This window comes from Tenrec ecaudatus, chromosome 10 (assembly GCF_050624435.1).
Source record: "Tenrec ecaudatus isolate mTenEca1 chromosome 10, mTenEca1.hap1, whole genome shotgun sequence".
Classification (NCBI taxonomy): Eukaryota; Metazoa; Chordata; class Mammalia; order Afrosoricida; family Tenrecidae; genus Tenrec; species Tenrec ecaudatus.
Genome location: NC_134539.1, coordinates 142,826,309 through 142,843,772, shown reverse-complemented (window position 1 = coordinate 142,843,772; position 17,464 = coordinate 142,826,309). Strand labels below are relative to the sequence as shown.

The window sequence follows — 17,464 nt, the reverse complement described above, 5'->3', positions numbered from 1 at the left end:
CACTGCCATTACCACCCTCACTGCTGTTCAGCCTGATGCTCAGGCTCCTCCTGCTGTCCCGCTGATGGCCAGCTCCACTGAGCCGGAAGACAGGGCTTTCTCCCCGACCAGGGACCGTCCTATGCTCAGGTCAGCAGAAGTGGCCCTGCACTTTCAGTTCAGACTTTGCTTTTCAAGGAAGTTGGAGCAAGTCCCCCAAGGCGGAGCATGGCTGAAGCCCCCAGGGCTAAAGGCTGGTCTCCCCCTTGGACACTGGGCCATCTGCATGCCATCTCAAGGCAAGGACTCCCCGGGTTGGCCCTGGAGGGACCTGGAGGGGCAGTGACACACTCAGCCTCTGCTGTCTCTTTGCTGCGGGTGGGTGGGGAAGTGAGCCCAGGAAGTTCTGTTGGGGTACCTCCCCTGCACCCTTCAGCCTCTCTTCCTGGCAACCTCCCACTCCCTGTTACTCACCAGGTGCCCAGGAAGCCTTCCCTGACCTCAGTCCCAGCACCCTGTCTCCCCTCTGGAAGGTGGTCAAGAATGGAAGTTGTGAGAGGCTTGAAGGTGAGTCTGGCCCTAATTGTGGCAGGAAAGAGATGGGCTTGCTTGGGGTCCAATTCCTGCCATTCTGGAGGCGTCTCTCGCCCAGAGGCAGCCACATAGGAGAAAAAAACAAACCAACCCAACTAACTGCTGCTAAGTGGCTTCCCTGCATGGTGAGTAAGCGGTGTGTTGTCGAGGAAGGGCTGTGCCTTTGAGGTCTTCGGAGGTGGGGTTTCCAGAAGCAGATCTCCAGGCCTTTCCTCAGAGGCACCTCTGGGTTAACTTGAACTGCCAACGTTTTGGTTACCAGCCAAGGACTTGCTTACTGTTTTTGTCAGACATAGACCAGGCATATAGAAGGTACTCAGTAAAGACTGTCGTAAGAATGAATGACTGCTGTGAGTGTGTGTGTGTGTGTGTGTTTGCTGTATGAATTGTCTGTGCTTTAGGATGGGGGATGCTGCTCTCTACACCGTTTGTCCTCTGGGCGGCCCAATGGCCACGGTGCTGAACTTAACTGCGCTGAGTCGCAAGGTCTCAAGTTGTTGGGGGGGGGGATGCTCCTACTGAGAGGGGCCTGGGCTGCCCCAGACTCTTCATTCCTTCTCAGCAGGGAGCAGGGCAAGGTGCTGTCTGGGGAGCCAGCCCTTGACAACATCACAGGCCCGCAGGCGCAATTGCACGGCTACGACATATAAAGATCACCATAAAGTCATAGAGAATAAGAGAGGCAGGAGAGGAAAATAAAGGGGTCAGACACATTTCATGGTAGCATGCTCACCCCAGCCCCTCTTGATGGTTCACGTGGAGGTGTGGGAGGAGGAGGGAGGAGGAGAGAGAGGGAGTGGGGAAGGAGGGGAGCCCGGAGGAGTGAGTGATTTATTTGTAACCAATACTTTATATCTTTGGGGGTGGGCAAGCCCCTTGATTGCAGGTAATGACCTACATCACAGGAAGGGGTTGTACCATAGGTAATATAACAACGGGAGGGGACGATCTAAGGGTGTACACCTTCTAGGAAGAGGAGGGATTAAGAGAGCATGTGTGACAAGATGGGCAGATCCTAGATTCAGGATGGCAGCTAAGCTTGGTTGTCATGGAGCTGGTTTGACCACTTCTCTGGGCTCTCCAAGAAAACAATCACCATCTTTATCAGTAGGGGGTGAGCCCCACCTGTGGTGGGCCCGACAGGAGTCAGATTGCTCTGGAGGCTGATGGCTTCAGGGCGACACCTTCCAAGCAGCGTGCTTCCAGTGTGCTACTATCAGTTACCATGTGTTGCAAGCAGTGTCCTGGGGCTGACAAATATTTGGGGGAGACAAGCTGGGGAACAGCCTTTTTATATCCCACAAGGTACCAGTTTAAACACAGGATGCCCAGTTCCACTCAGGGTCCAGATAAACCATGATAAAACTTTCAGTAGATTACACGGAATGTTTGGGGCAGCAGCTAAAAATAAAACCATTACAATTTAACTAAGTATCCTTCTCAGCCCTCTCACACCTGGCAACCCTAAGGGGGGGGGAGTGAGTCCTGGGAGGGGCTGTGGTTACTGTATGAGGCTGCTAACTGCAAGGTTGGAAGCTGGACTCTGCCCAGAGGTAGCTCAGAAGAAAGGCCTGGCCATCGACTGTGGGGCAATCAGCAGTTAAGAACCTTCATGGGGCCCTGGGCAGCTGGAGCACACACGGGCCACCATGAGTCAGAGCAGCTGGTTTGGGGTTTTAGCAACGCAGTGGGAGACATCAAGGCTCAGCCGGGCGCCGGGCGGCTCTGAGGTGGTTATACTATAACCGTTACAGAGTTATAGACACCTGTTGATTGCTGGGCTCCCTGCCTGTTAACACCCCTTCTAGAGGCAGGCTGCCTACTCCTCTTTGGCTGTCAGCGGAAGCCAGCCTCTATCAACTGATGGGTCTGTCGGCGCAATTGTACAGTGATAATATATAAAGGGTATATATAGTAAAGTCATAGAAGATAGGAGAGATATGAGAGAGAACAAAATAAGTCAGACACATTTTATGGTAGCATGCTCACCTCCGCCCTTTCTTGATGGTCCACGTGGAGGTAGGAGGAGAGAAAGTGGGAGAGCGAGCATCTTTCCTATCTTGGGATAGTAGAGGTAGCCATAAGACATGCATATTCAGTAGTTACATACGTCACAGGGTGGGTGGCAACCACAGTAAGGTCCCTGAGCTTACAGCTCACAGGTGAGGAAAACTAACACCTGCCCTGGGGAAGGTATGAGGGGGCTGGTGACCCGCGGGAGGCGGTAACAACAGGGTGTCTGCTTCTGTAGGGAGACAGAACCCGCCATGCGCTCACTTTAAGGCAGCATAGCTGTTAGGGGAGAATCGGTGGGAGGGACATTTACAGCAGGATCGTGAACTTGGGCGTCATCTCTAACTTCCCAAAGTGGCGGCTTTCCCACCGTGGAATACTAGCTTTCCCGAGTCCCTCTGTTGTACGTGAGGGAATGCAGTCCTCATCAGAGTTCCCTCTGTGTCAGTTTCCCGCATTTGGCCAAGGGACAGCGTGTACAGGGGACCGTTCCCCAGGACACCGTCACCTCCTGCACTGTGCAGGGAGGGAGGCCTTTCTGAGAGGAGGTGGTGAGGCTGGGAGGAAGGTGGGCCCAGGAGGGGCGAGGGCGGGGCTGAGGAGCTGAGGAATATGTTCCTCCTGGTGTCTGTGTCACCTTGTGAGTGTGGCAAGAAGGCTTTTCTCTGAACGACACCCTGAGAGGGGAAATGTGGCCACTCTTCTCCAGCACCCCTCACCCAACCCAGGCTTCCCGACATGACTGCCTGCGGCAGGGGAGAGGAGGCCTGTGCATTTCAGACAGACAGCGGAGAAGGGCCAGGGGCTTGATGGATAGCTGGTGGGCCACCTGCTCTGGGAGAGGGCTTGGTGGAGCCATGCACCTTTAGAGCTAAGGCCCCGGGTGGAGGTGCCCAGGCCTCCACTTCCCTCGAGCTCCCCACCCACTCTAGGGAACACTCGGGTGGAAGCCCAGCCGTCACCCCACAGAGGATGCTGCGGAAAGCTTGGGACTGTCACCATGTCCGTCCCGCAGTCCTCGGCTGCTTTAATGGTGATCATCATCATCGTCATCTTCCTCCTCCCGGGGCTCAAGGGGACAGGTCAAACTCAGGTCTTTCTTCCCCTCACCTGGCCTTTTTGGCCTGCAGTGTGTAAGAGGCCCCTTCTTCAGTAAACGTCCATTGACTTCTCAAAACGTGCTATCGTCAGTTCTGACTCACGTCCCCCCACTGACCGGATGCTGTGCCTTTCTGAGACTGGACCTCTTTATGGGAGTAGAAAGTCTCATCTGTATCTAAGGAGCGGCTGGAGGCTTCAAACCACTGATTGAATGGTGAGCAGCCTCATAAAAGCCCATGAAACCACTGCTTCCATAGCTGGGAAAAATCCCTCTCCCACAAAGAGCTGAAGCTTTATTCTGAAGACTTGGCCAGGGGCAGCGGATGCCCTGTGCCATAGGCCACAGGCTTGAGAGTACACGTGTGAGGAGGGATGCCAATCGCAGGCCCACCCTGGCCAGGACCCCTGGCGTGCCGGGACACTGGTCCCTCCCTGCCTTCAGGAAGCCTGGAAGGACTGAGAGGCAGTGTCCATGTGTGATGGTTTGTGTCTTCCCCGCAGCCAGGTGTGGGGGAGCAGCGGGGAAGGGCTCTCCCTTAGCCAGGCTTATTAATGTCAACCTAGAGGAAGCCCATTGCCCTCTGCGCCTGGCCTGGCCCGGCCGGTGTAGGACAGGAAAGAACCTTTTGTTCCGAGCTTGTAGGAAGTCTGAGCTGGGCTGTTATCGGTGCAGCCTTTCCTGCCCAGAGGACCAGAGGGGGCCCCAGTGGGGCTGGCCCTCAGCCTTGGCTCCCTCCTTTCTTGGGAAAGGACAGCTAGGTGGTGAATACTTTCAGGGGAGGCTGGTGGGACCTGGTATTGACCTTAAGATGATGTGAGGTCAAGAGGGGTTGGGAGAACTGGGGGAAGACTTCACCCATCCAGTGTGACAGTGTGTAGGGGCGGGTGGCGAGGTAAGGAGCTAATCCTAGCAATCCCGGCCAAGTGGCAGGGCTTTCTACAGAGGTTGGGTGGGGTCTCCTTCCTCAGGGTTCCTGGAACGTGAACGTGAACCTGGCCCAGGCCCAGGCCGTGCCTGACACCTAGTGGCGTCTTGCTGGGCGCGAGCAGGGGAGGAGGGACGGGAGACTGGAGGAACCACCGGCCGCCTGGGAGGAAGCCAGGCAGCCAGAGGGCCTCTCTCTTACACGTCAGCCATTGCGCGCCCCCCACCCAGCACCCCTGCCCCCTCTCCCTGCAGGGGGCCTCGTCTGCGCCTCCACCGCCGCGAACCTCGCGGCCACTTTCTCCGGGCCACCCGGCAAGGTCTGGGTCTGCAGGCGCTCCCTGTGGGCCCCTTCCTGCCGCGGGGGACGCACTCGCCACACGCCTCCCACCTGGCCCTCGGGTCCTCCTGTGCTCCCGCAGGTGCGGAGTCCCAGAAGCCAGCCCTCCAGTCCTGGATTTCCGAGGTTGCCCTTTGAACTAGAAGTGCCAGATCTCAGGGGGCCACAGTCCTCGCTCCTTATCCCCCGGCCTTGTCACCCAAGGGTCGCCGCCGGGCACCCAGGAGCCGGGGCCACCACCAGCCTGCGCCGCCCCGCCCCCGCCCACCACCACCGCCGCGTGATCCCCGCCGCGTCGCGCAAAGCGCTGCCAACGCGTTCGCCGCCGCCCGGTCGCCATGGCGACGCCTTCGCCGAGCCCGGCCGCCGGAGGAACTGGCCGAGCAGCCCCGGCGCGGCGCGGGGTGGGGAGGATCTCGGGGCCCCGCGCCTGGCCAGGTAGGCAGCCCCGCGCCGGCGGGAGCGCGCAGCGGGGCGCGGAGGCGCGGGCGTGCCGGAGGGCGGCTCCAGGTGCGTCGGCCCGGGAAGCGGAAGTGGCGGGCCCAGGTGAGCCGGCGCTCGGGCGGGGGTGCGCCGCACCAGGCCGGGGCCCCTCGGTCCCCTGCGCCCCAGCCACACCTCCCTCCCAGGGGAGGCCCCGCTCGCGGCTCCGAAGGCCCGCCCTGCGCCGGGGCCGGGGGTGGAGTGGGGGGGGTCTCTGCGGAAGCTAGAGTGACGGGCAAGTGACCCCGAAGCTAGAGCGCCCGGGCCGCTGGCTAGTGTGGCCGCGCACAAGAACAGGCTTTCCGCGCCGTGAGCGCGCGTCAGGGGACCCCACGGGCCGGGTCCAGTCGGGTGGCTGGGAGTCTGACGCCACTCCACGGCGGTGAGTTTGGTTTGGTTTCGAGAACACGGTGAAGGGGAAGCGGCTTCCTCGCCATCTGTGACTGTCCTTTTGAAATCTGAAACCAGAATCGCTTCCAAGGTGGCCTCTTGGCCCGCAGCCAGCCCAGGAAGGCAGGTGGATCTTAAACAGAGTGGAACTAGTTGCTCTTTGCTCGCCCAGTTTGGGAAACCCCGCCCACGAGTTGCCAGGGTGGGCGCTGTACCGTGGGCGCAGAGGGCAGCTGTGGAGGGAGGGGTACCCACTACCTTTGCCACCTGGCTGGGCAGGAGCGGCTCCTGGCTCTGCCTGCCCTCCCCCGAGGGTCCCCAGGGATGTCTTCAAAGGCTACTACCCCTTCCAGATCTTTCTCCACCTGCTCTTCTCCCCAGCCACTGCCCCTCCCCTCACAGTCTTGGGGGCTTTTCTACACCGACCAAAGTCCCTCCGTAGGAGGCCTGCGTTCGTTCCCTGTTTTCATAGGGAGCCCCCACGGACTTTGCCATGATTTCACCAGCGAAATTTCAGATGAGACCGAGACAGGCCCAGCAAGTAAACCCCAGTTTGAAAATCCCCAGGGTGGCCCATATGGACACAGAGCTGCTGCGGCCCCACCCCGTGGCAGGAGGAGCCTCACCCTGAGTCTGTCTCCCTGCCCCAGCCTAGCAGTCCTCTCCCTACAGGCTCAGGAGCCTGTGGCCCCGAAGTCTTACAAGGTGTGGGTGGAGTCATGCGGGCAAGCCACAGCATAGGGCAGTTGCCCTTGTTGGGTGCTCTGAGGGTGCAGACATGCCAGCTGAGGGGCAGCACCCTTGGAGGGTTTTCTTGTCTCTAATCTGACAGAAGCAGTTCGCCAACCTTGTGGTTGAGCACTTAACGTGAGTGCCACCAGGGCTCCTTGCCTGAGAAATGACATGCTCCCACGAGTGTGGCTTCACTGGGATATTAAACGTCTCCCAGGTGAATTGGTTCTCAAATGGACTTGGCTAGATGTGAAACGCTGATGATGCCCCGCACTGTACCCTGCTCCAGGGCTTTCTGTGATGGTGGGCAGCGGGTGTGGAGGAGAGGGTAAAGCTTGTTGCCCCACTGGCTGGCCATGGCCCTAACCTTGTGCCCTGTTAGGCCTGATTTCGCTTCTGCTGGTGCCCTATCTGAAAGCCAGCGGTGGGGCAGGCATCATGCCAGCCATGTGTACATATGTGTCACACTTCCTATTTGCTCAGGGAGGTCAGATGGCACCGTGGCCAAACATGGGGCTGCCACAGAAAGGTCCCCAGTTATAAACCTCCAGCTGCTCCCAGGAAGATAGATGCGACTTTACGCGCCTGCAGTGTCCGTTTTGGAAATGCACAGGGCAGTTCTACCCTGCCCCAGAGCATTGCTGTGACTCTGTAGGACTCCGTGGTGGTGAGGTTTTTCAGTTTTTAATGAGTCCAGTAAAGGAGCCTGGGGTGCGGTGGATATGTGTTCCACTGCCGACCCCGCCACTCCGTGGGTGAAAGAGGTGGTAGTCTGACTCCGGGAAGATGGACGGCCTCAGGCACCCTATGGGGTAGCTCCCGTCTGTTCTGTGGAGCCACGATGTCCTGGAGTGGGCAAGTCTTAACAAGGCAGAGCCCAGTATCCCTCTACCTTAGAGGTCAGGCTCAGAGGGGGACAGGAACCCTAAAAGTTCATTTTTCTTCTGACTTTGAACATAAATGGGAACATTTCTGTGGGCCCTACAAGTCTGGCATGGGCCTCTTGTGCCTCATGGAAAAGCTGAGTGGCCTTCACGCTGGCAAGGGTGGGGCTGGCAAGAAAGTGCCCACCTTCTAGCTCAGCTCTGGCTTTGACTTCTGAGCCCTCCCATTCGAGGATTGCTGAGCCCCTCCCCTGCCCCCACATACACTCCCTCCGCCCCCTCTCTTGGGCTCTTCTAACTTGGTTAAAAGTGGTTCAGCCTGCTTTCCCTGCGGTGGGTGCGGCCTGCCCGCTGTCTGGCCTTGGTAGGTAATGAGATTAGCCAGGCAGCCTTTTCATCAAGCGCCTTGGGTGGGGAGCGTGCTCAGCTTGTGTAGCTGCTGTCCCTGTCCACCTGCATTAAGCGGGCATGCGTGGGGTGGCTGTCACAGCTTCCAGACAGACACATGTCCCTCCAGCTGTGTGTGTGTGTGTGTGTGTAAGAGAGACAGAGAGAGGGGGGGGCGAGGGTGGCAGTGCGGGGCTCACAAGTGCACCGTGACTCTTAGACTCAGACTCCTGGTCAGAGGCAGCTCTGGGGATGGAGAGGCGCCGTCCAGGCCCGCTTAGGAAGGGAGGACATGCGTGCTCGGCCCCAGTCCAGGCTGGAGAACTCGGGGCCCAGAGTCGAGGGCTGGTGCTGCGGAAGGAGTAGATGCCCGAGCTGCCAGGGTTCGTGACGTGTGCGTGGGTCAGACTGTCCCAGGTCGCTGAGGCCCCCTTCACCCCCCAGCCTGGACACAGCCCCTCCGCTAGCTAAGTCAGCACGGGGCGGGGGGGGGGGGTGTTGCTGAAGGAGCCTGCACTGAGCCTCTCTGTCGGCTGTCTGGAAGCTTCACCTTTGGGACTCTGAGCCTGAGGCCAGAGGCCCTTGGGGAGCAGTGTCTCCTTGCTTGGCACGGCCTCCCTCCTGTCACCTTCCAATCAGATGGGGTGGGGGACACAAGGTTCCAAACTCGGTCCTTTATGACTGGCACCTCTGGGTGGCTGCCAGCTGCTGGAGGCCGGTGTGCGTCCGGAAAGCTGTGTGGTTACGTGGTTGACCGCTACTAGAAAGGTCAGCAGTTCAAAACCTCCAGGCGCTCCACAGGAGGAAGGTGAGGCCCTCCACTCCCGGGAGCATTTCAGCCCTGGGACCCACTGGGCAGTTCTGCCCATGCTTCTTGTAGCATTGCTTCGGGTCGGAATCGACTGGGTGGTTTGGCTTGGGGACTCGCAGCCTGTGGTCCCACCTCTCTCATCTCACCCCCTGTCCCCATGAACACGCGCACAAACACTCACCATGCCTGGCCAGCTGGCATGGAAGGCAGGTGATCTGGGAGGGCTGTGCAGGCTCAGAAGGACGACTCAGCCAGGGCCCACTCAGCTCCTGCAGGGCCCAGCGTTTGGGGTGCTCCAGGGAGGCCCCAGGTGAAACTATCCAACCTTCAGGTTATAAAGATGCCCAGACGTGCCGGTCATTGTACAGGGCCCTTGGCCAGTGTCCCAAAGACCACCTTCTACCTTGGCAGCCCTTCCCAGAGGCCACCTTTCAGCCCAATAGCTGAGTCCATTACACTATATCCACCATCTGTGAGAAAGAAGAGGGGCAACCCTGGCCCCAGACAGGGAGGTGAGGGAGGGGGCGACACCCACACCCCACATGGAAATCACCATTGACTGGGAAATGGATTTGCTAGTTCAGCCTTCACCTAAAGCACAAGGAAATGATTCTCTTTAAAGGCAGCTGCTGGGGCTGGGGCCGGGCCAGCTGTCCCACACCTGGCTGGGGACACACACAGACAGCTGGCAAGAGCATCCCTGTCGCCCTGACTTTCCATAATGCACCCACTAGCCCCCATGGAGACCACTCCATCCAAGAGGATGGGGCCTTAAGTAGCACCCCTGGAGAAGTGGCGATTAGATGCCAGGTGGCTGGGCCGTCCATTTCCCCAGGCTGAATGAAACCAGGGTGTCTCAAAGAGACAGATGCGAGGTTAGGGTGGGAATTGGAATGAAAAGATGGTGGGAATTTTCCGGGAATTTTTGAAGCCCCCTTGTGATCCTGGAAGCAGAGACCTGGAAACCACAGCTCACTCATGGGACCAGGGGCAGGACGGGGAGCGGGGAGGGAGGGGGTCCTTGTTTGGGGGTCCGAGCCACAAGACTGTAACTGGAAGCTGCAGTTGGCGGAGTCGGTGTGACAGTGTATCTTCATTACAACTGACAGGAACAGGAGAGGCGGTGACTGTCCACCAACCAGTGGGTGGCAGAGAGCTGCTCCCTCCAGTGCTTGTACCTCACTAATCAGATTCCCACTGTGCCTGGCTCCTGGGGGGCGGGGCAGGGACCTGATAAAGCGCAGTGGCAGGGAGGACAGCATTTCCTTCGTGGTAGCCAGGTGTTCGGTGCCCAGAAGAGACTGAGCTGTGGCCCTGCCTTCTGGGGGACACAGAGGAAACTAACGTAAGATGAGGGGGAGAACCTGGGGCACAGGGAGGAGGGGGTCGTGGAGCAGATCCTGTGCAGTGGAGGGGAGCAGGGCTAGTGAAGTAGAATGCCCCCACAAGCTGTGTTCTCAGGGGTGGGCTAGTCACTAAAGCCCCAGAGAGGGAGGGCTGGACAGAGTCCAGTGGAGGTGGGGAGGGTTGCTTCTGGAGGTGCCAGGTCACAGGGCGCAGAGAGTGCCTGGCCCGGCCTGTGTGTGGACAGGGCAGATGGAGGAGGTGGGTGGTGGTAGCTCGGGGGTTGGGGGGTGGGAAGTGGGGTGTCCTGAATCCATGGGCAGGAGGCAGTGATAGCAGGAGCTGGGGCTGGGCGGTGTGGGGCCCAGTGCCAGGGTGTACCCTTGGGGACAAGGAGGGCAGGCTTGTGGCTAACTGGGGGTGGGGGCAACAGTGGAGTGGGATGTGTGAGCATGAAGTGTTTGCGGGGCGCCCAGCTAGAGATACGATGGCAGACCAGGGGCTGGAGAGTGGCAAGGTGGAAATGACATCCGAGTTAGGGGTCACCTGTGTAGAGACGACAGACAAGGGCAGAAGCTAGAGTCCAGAATCCAGGAAAAAGGGGTGAGCCACCTGCCCTGGAAGGGCGGGGCGGGGGAATGGTCACTGGCTCCTGCCTCAGGGTTCTGTTTTTCTGCTTAGGGTTGAAGGAGAGCAATGTGTTGAGGTGGCCACACAGTGGCATTGGTGGACAGTGTAGGACGGTGGAGGTGGGGTGGGGGTGGGGTGGGGGTGGTGATGGTGGTCAGGGGCCTGGTGAGGATAGGGAGCAGCCACAGAGAGCAATGCTGGTCACTTATTAACATGACAAGGGGGGTGGATGAGGGGGCTTCTACAATGTCTGGACAATTCCATTATCTTTCCATCCCCCTCCCCTCCCCAGGGGTCCCCAGGTGTATTTGTGAATGAAAAGATAGGCCTGGCACCCCTTTAAGTGACACACACAGGTGCGGCCTGGGAGGCCACAGCCTTGCATCTCGGTGACCCTCTGCTCTTAGTCTCAGCATAAAATGACATCTCATGGTGATGCTAATTTTCATTTCCTGGATAGCTGGCTGGCAAGCCTAAGCCTCTGCTCCTCTGGTTCCCGCTCCCTCCCGCACTGTCCTTGTTCATGGAGAAGCGCTCTTCTCAGAGTCCCGGGACCCCTGTTACCTCTCCCCCACCCCCATCAGTGTCCGCTCACCCGCTCTTGGTTTGCCTTGCTGCGCCCAGTGGTTAAGCAAAGCAATTGTTTCTTCTGTAGCTACCCCGTTTACTCTGAGTTAAGCTCACCCCGCCCCCAGATGTGTTGCACCTGGATCTTCTGTTTCATTTTTCCCATTTTGTTTTGTCTGTGATGAAAGTTCAATTTCAGTTTCTTCCCAGTAAATAGAATTTTGATGGCCAGGAGAAGAAAAAGAAAGAGAGAATGCAGTCTCATTTCTGTTCCGCTCACCCACCGCCGCGCTTGACCACGGGGAGCGCGTGTGAGCAAGCTCCATGTTCTTAAAGCTGCCAGTGCCGCCTAGAAGCTTGGGGGCTGAAGGCAGGGCCAGAGGCCACCTCTGTGGGGGGCTGCTCACCCCTGACGTCTCTGGGCTCACCCACAGAGGCAGCTCAGGGTTGGAGAGGGTCTTCGGGGGAGGGGGTGTGCGGGTGCAGAGCTGGAGCTGGGGAGCCCTTGGGGAAGGGAGGCGGGTCTGGGCCCCTGTGGGTGGGGAAGCTGGCGACCTGGGCCAGGCTCTGCCTGTGGGCTTGCCTGGGCAAAGCTAGAGGAGGCGGGGTCTGCTTGTGGCTGTCCCTTCCCCTCTCTCCTCAGCCCTTGACGTCCCCTGGCAGTCCTGTCACGGTCCCCAAGGGATCTCTGGGCAGGCAGGGGGCTGTAAAGATGGGTGTGGCCAGGAGGCTCCGGGTGACGCCCTGACAGCACCGCTCTCCTGGCTCACTGTGTGGCCTGGCAGGAGGGCTTTCTCCCACCTCCTCTGCCTCCGTTTTCTGACCTGTAAATGGACTGTCCGCTGCCCCAAACACACTCCAAGCACTGGTGCGGCCAGGCGTCCTCTTCCTGGCTCTCATTGGCTGGGCCTTCAGTGTGGACGCCGGCCTGAGAGAGCGTGCCGCTCAGATCTGGTTGACCTGTCCTGGGCTTGGAGGGGAGAAAAGGAGAGAAGGGAGGGGTCTGCTGGGTGGCCCCTGCCAGGCACCGAGGTTGAGGACATGGGCTGGCAGCCTTTGCAGGCTCTGTGGGTGGTGCTCATGCTGTCTCCAGCCTGGAGCTTAACAAAGGGGGCGGGGGTGGGGTGGGATGAGGGAGGTGGGCTCTCCATTGCACCTCATGACCCACGGGGGTTGGGGCAGCGACCCCATGTGTGCCCTTGGGGAATTTCTGAGGTCTCTGTCATTTACTGTCAGCCCGCCTGGGAGCACCCGGGGCTTCACAAGGTAGAACAGAAAGCACAGGGCCCACCTGCCACCAGGGCTGGGGTGTCTTTGCTTGTGTAGGAAGCTCCTGGTGTCACACAGCCTGGTACAGCATGCGTCTCTGGGCAGCCGGACCATTCCTCTCAGCTACTGCCAAGACTTGCCAGGGGCATGGGGGCGGTGTGCTCCCGAGCCTTGAGCTCTGATCTCTCCCCAGCAGCTGCCTCACCATGGATAGCGGAGCCAGCACAGCCGCCCCTCCCCGAGCGCTGCCATACTGCGTGACCTTCTCCCAGCTGCTGGGTCTGACGGCGGTGGCCATGACAGGTGCCTGGCTCGGCCTGTACCGAGGCGGCATTGCCTGGGAGAGCGCCCTGCAGTTCAACGTGCACCCTCTCTGCATGGTCATCGGCCTGGTCTTCCTGCAGGGTGATGGTAAGTCTTAGATGGCTATGTTCCCAAGAGACACGATTTGCAGGGACCCTGTCACCCCACCCCCAAAGAGCCCTGGTGGCATCGTGGTTAGACACTGGGCTGCTAACCACAAGGTCAGCAGTTTGAAACCACCAGCCCCTCTGCGGGAGAAAGATGAGGCTTTCTACTCTTGTAATGAGTTATAGTTTATGAAACCCACAGGGACAGTGCTACCCTGCCCTAAGGGTCACTCGGAGTCAGAATTGACTCGATGGCAGCAAGTATGGTTTGTCACACTCCCCCACCCAGCTCTCCCAGGTCTCTTTGAGATTCTAGAAAAGAGAAGGGAGCCAGGCTGGAGCTGGGGACACTAGGCACCCAGCCAGGGTCTCTGAGGCTGGGGTCTGGCAACTCCTTGTCTGCCTGTCCCAGCACCTGCATTCTCGCTTTAAGGAGCAGGAAGGTGGCACAGGCCATGGGGTGGGGTGCTTGGGGCACAGCTGGGCCACACCAGGAGGCAGGTGGCTTCTTCAGTGGAGAGATGTGTGCGTGCCTGTGCGGAGGCTGGACTTGGCTGAGCTGGAGCATCTCCCCGGCTGGGGTGGGGCTGGGGGGCTTGGCCTCCATCCTGGCTGGAGGCCACAGTGGTCCTCTTGATGGGTAACTAGAAAGCTGGGGGCTGTCCCTTTGCCACCTGATCCTGCCAGCAAGGGCTGCCTCACTGGGGAAGCCAGGCTCTGCTTTGGTTCTGATGCAGAGCACCTGCTGGTGAACATGGTGGCAGTCTGACCAGGCGTCAGTGTGGGGACGGACTCAGCTAGATGCGTGGACCACCTCAGTGTGACTGCACAGTGGCGCTGGGATGGACAGGACCTCCTCGCAGGGCACCCCGCTTGGGGTGGGGTGCATGTTGGCTACCTCAGGAACTGAGCCCCCCTGGCCTCTGAGCAGACGGGTAGGAGGTGGTGGATGGGTCTGGGTGTGCAGGCCCACACAGCCAGAGTGCCGACCTCCGAGGCTGGGAGGTCCTGAGGGGCTGAGGGTGGGTTTCCAGCATCTGGGATACCTCCAGAGTCCCGGCGGCATTGTGGTTACACACTGGGCCGCTGTCTATAAGGTTTGCAGTTTGAAACTGCCTGCCGCTCCTCGGAAGACACACAGGACTTTCTACTCCTGTAAAGAGTTACAGTCTCCGAAACCCATGGGGGCAGTTCTGCACCATGCTATAGGGTCATTGGGAGTGAGTTTGGTTTTGGTTTGGGAATACCTCTGGAGCCCTCCAGCTCGGCCTCCAGCTCCCACCAGGGTGGGCCTCCTTGCTGCTGCGGAGGGGGAAGGCCCTCAGCACAGGCTAATGGACTTTCCTCCCCTTCCTCCTGTCCCATAAGCCCTGCTGGTTTACCGTGTCTTCAGGAACGAGGCCAAACGCACGACCAAAGTCCTGCACGGGCTGCTGCATGTCTCTGCCTTCGTCATCGCCCTGGTGGGTGAGTTCCTGGCCCGGCCGGAGAGACAGCCACTCCGTGTTTGAAAGCTGGGGGTTGCGGTGGGGGTGGTTCCTGCTCACCGGCCCCTCCAGGCACCCTAGCCAGAGCTGGGGTCGGGGCCCAGATGTGCTGACCAAGCGGTTCCCCTTGGGTCAGCCCCTCCTCTCCCTTTTCCAAGTGCAGCCTCCACCTCTTGTGACCTGTCCTCTCTGGCCTAGGTGTGGTGGCCGTGTTCGACTACCACAGGAAGCAAGGCTATGCCGACCTCTACAGCCTGCACAGCTGGTGTGGGATCATCGTGTTTGTCCTCTATTTTGTGCAGGTGAGCCCTTCCAGCACCTCAGGTTCCTGGACCATGAGCCAGGATTGGGGGGTGCAGGTGGGTGGGGGCAAGAGGCCATTGTCCAGCAAGTCCCAAAGATATGAGAGTGGCTTTAGCGTTGGATGCAGCCCTCGATCGCAAAATGGGTACAAAACAGGATTTTAGAGCAGTGGTCAGTTAGATCCCAGGTGCCCTTCCAGCTGGCTGGCAGTGCACACGACTGGTCATGCCCTGTCTTCCAAGCACATGAATATGACGACGGGTGGAGGGGTGGTGGCCTGAAGCACCTGGGGCCCACCCTCTCCTCTGAGTGCTTGGTGCGGTCCTGACCATGGCTCTTACAATGGAGAAACTGAGCAGATGGCGGGGGAGGAGGTGGCCTCTGCTGGGAAGCGGCTGCTTTGAGCATCCTCGCGGGTGGCCAGCCATTGGCCAGCGGGAGGCGCTCAGCCTTGCCAGGCCCAAGCATCGCCTCTCTCGTCCTTCTAGTGGCTTGTGGGCTTCAGCTTCTTCCTGTTTCCTGGAGCTTCCTTTTCCCTGCGGAGCCGCTACCGCCCACAGCACATCTTCTTCGGGGCCACCATCTTCCTCTTTTCCGTGGGCACTGCCCTGCTCGGCCTGAAGGAGGCGCTGCTGTTTAAACTTGGGTGAGACTTTGAGAGGGCCTCCTACCCCACACTGCAGTCACCTGCGCCCACGAAGCGCCAGCCCTGCTTTCGGAGCCAGCTCTCTCTGTGGGGGTGGGGGCAGTGGGCGCTGGCATCGGGAGGCCCCCTGGGTCTAACTGCAACCCCTTGGCTGGCTTTCCCCTTCGGTCTCATCCCACAGGGCCAAGTACAGCACATTTGAGCCCGAGGGTGTCTTGGCCAATGTGCTGGGCCTGCTGCTGGCCGGCTTCAGCGTGGTCGTGCTCTACATCCTGACCCGCACCGACTGGAAGCGTCCTCCCCAGGCTGAAGAACAAGCCCTCTCAATGGATTTCAAGACGCTGACCGAGGGAGACAGCCCCAGTCCGCAGTGACGTGTCTGCAGGGTGGTCTCCTCTCCTCCTGGCCCGGGGGCAGGTTCTGCTGGCTCTTCAGCAGGATCAGGGGCTCCGGGGAGAGGACCTCCTTCCTGCAGGGTGGCTGGGGAGTGGGGTACACCTGTATTTCAGAGCTAATTTCAGGGGATCAGGCTTGTCGTCCCGCTGCTGTCTCTCCTCACTGCCGCTTTAGACTAGCTCCAGTCGTCACGCGAAGGTCCCCTGCGCCTGCTGTCCCTTCCAAAGGAGAAGGCTCTGGGCAGAACAGCTTCCTCTTGGAGACGGAGAGGCTGGGCCGCCTGAGGGCCTCCCGTCACAGGAGCAGCCATGTCCTTTGGCCTTTGTCTGAGTGACACTATGTGTAAACTATGCTTAGAGGTTCCCCAGGAGATGGGAGGGGTGGGCCCCTCGAAGCACAGCTGTCTGCCTTGGCCCCACCGCGAGCCCTGTTCCCAGAAGGTCCCTGCAGGGGCTGCTCTGCCGGCCTGTAGGCTTCCTTTTGGGTCTGGGCTGGGGCAGCACTGCCCTGCCAGGCCCGGCTGCGGTTTTCTCCTGCAAAGCTGCCCACTGTCCTCCTTTGGTGGGCAGCCTCCTGCTTCTGTCGCGGAGAGAGGCCTCTCCTCCCTGCCGGCCATCCTTGGAGGGAGGAGGTTCTCGGCGGTGGCTGGGCCGTGTCCTGACACCCCCAGGCCTGTGAAGGGTGTGGCACTGAGTCAGTTTGGCGTCCGTCCAGAAATGATGTGATGAGAGCATCGATCCTGTGCTTTTCAGAATTGGCAAATCCGCTTCTTGTTTTCCCTTTTCTGGGGTTTGAGACGACATGGTTTGAGGCAGTTCCTGGAGGCATTAATAAAGGTCCTGAATTTGACTGTGGTTCTTGTAATGGTTGCCCTTTGCGCCCCCAAATGCTGCCTTAGGTAAGCGGGTTAGTCTCTGCTAAGGCTTGACTTCCAGCCACCAGTTTGCCCATGGGCCGATCCTGCAGCCTGCCCAGGTGACGATGGTGTAGACAGCGCTAGGCCAGGGCAGGCGCCCTGGCACACAAATGTTGACGTTAGAACTCCTCCACGTAGACCCACTGCCAAAGCACAGTTGGGGAAATGGTACCTTAGATTTGCAGTGAAAGTTGAAACGGGTCTGTTTTCGTGTGTGTGTGTCAGGAGCCCAAGGTGGCAGGTCTGGAGTGGTTTATTTCACCTGTAGCCCATCTTCTGTGAAGTACAATGTGCTGCCTGTGTAACAGATGATTCAATAAATCTCTGCAGCAAACCTCTTGCCTATTAGCTTCATTTACTGTGGCAATAAAAGGAGCCAGGGCTTTTAGATGTGCCGGCTGGGGGGTTGAGAGAAATTAAATAGCCGCAGGCTGAGCACAGAAGGTAAAGTGATTACTGCCATTGATCATGGTGCAGGGTCTGAAATGGCCCTGGCCTGTCCAGTCTCTGGCCCCAATTAGATAAAGCCTCTTCTCAATGCAGAGCGAATGGTTCTGGCTCTGAGGGTGGTGCTGCAGGCGCCCGATAAGGCCCCTGGCGAGTAATTCCCCTCTGCATTCAGTGGGCGCTTTTCCTTTTACAAATCTTTGTTCCTCATTAAGAGCGAAGCTTTCAGGACGAGCAGGGATTGCACTTTAGATCCACTCGCACAGCTCGGGCTAGAGCTGGGTTTGCGTACATTAGTGCGCACTTGGTGCACTGGGCTCCGGGGATGCAGAGGCTCCTAAAAACAGTCCAGGCAGGCGATGCAGCCGAGGCAGAAGAGACCGGGATTTGTAAGATGTGAGCACATTTGA

General features: G+C 59.2%; 1 protein-coding gene across 2 annotated transcripts; it reads left to right on the top strand.

Moving 5' to 3' along the window:
* The first annotated feature begins 5,299 nt into the window (after positions 1–5,299).
* Positions 5,300–16,912, top strand: CYB561 (cytochrome b561). Of its 2 annotated transcripts, none has more exons than XM_075559411.1 (6): positions 5,300–5,390; positions 12,646–12,860; positions 14,228–14,326; positions 14,545–14,648; positions 15,138–15,295; positions 15,477–16,912. In XM_075559411.1, exons 2-6 carry the CDS (start codon positions 12,656–12,658, stop codon positions 15,667–15,669), a joined length of 759 nt encoding a protein of 252 aa, XP_075415526.1. In that variant the 5' UTR covers positions 5,300–5,390; positions 12,646–12,655; the 3' UTR covers positions 15,670–16,912. The 2 variants fall into 2 exon arrangements, with proteins under 2 accessions (XP_075415526.1, XP_075415525.1); XM_075559410.1 differs by lacking the exon at positions 5,300–5,390 and adding an exon at positions 11,515–11,626.
* The last annotated feature ends 552 nt before the right edge of the window (positions 16,913–17,464 follow it).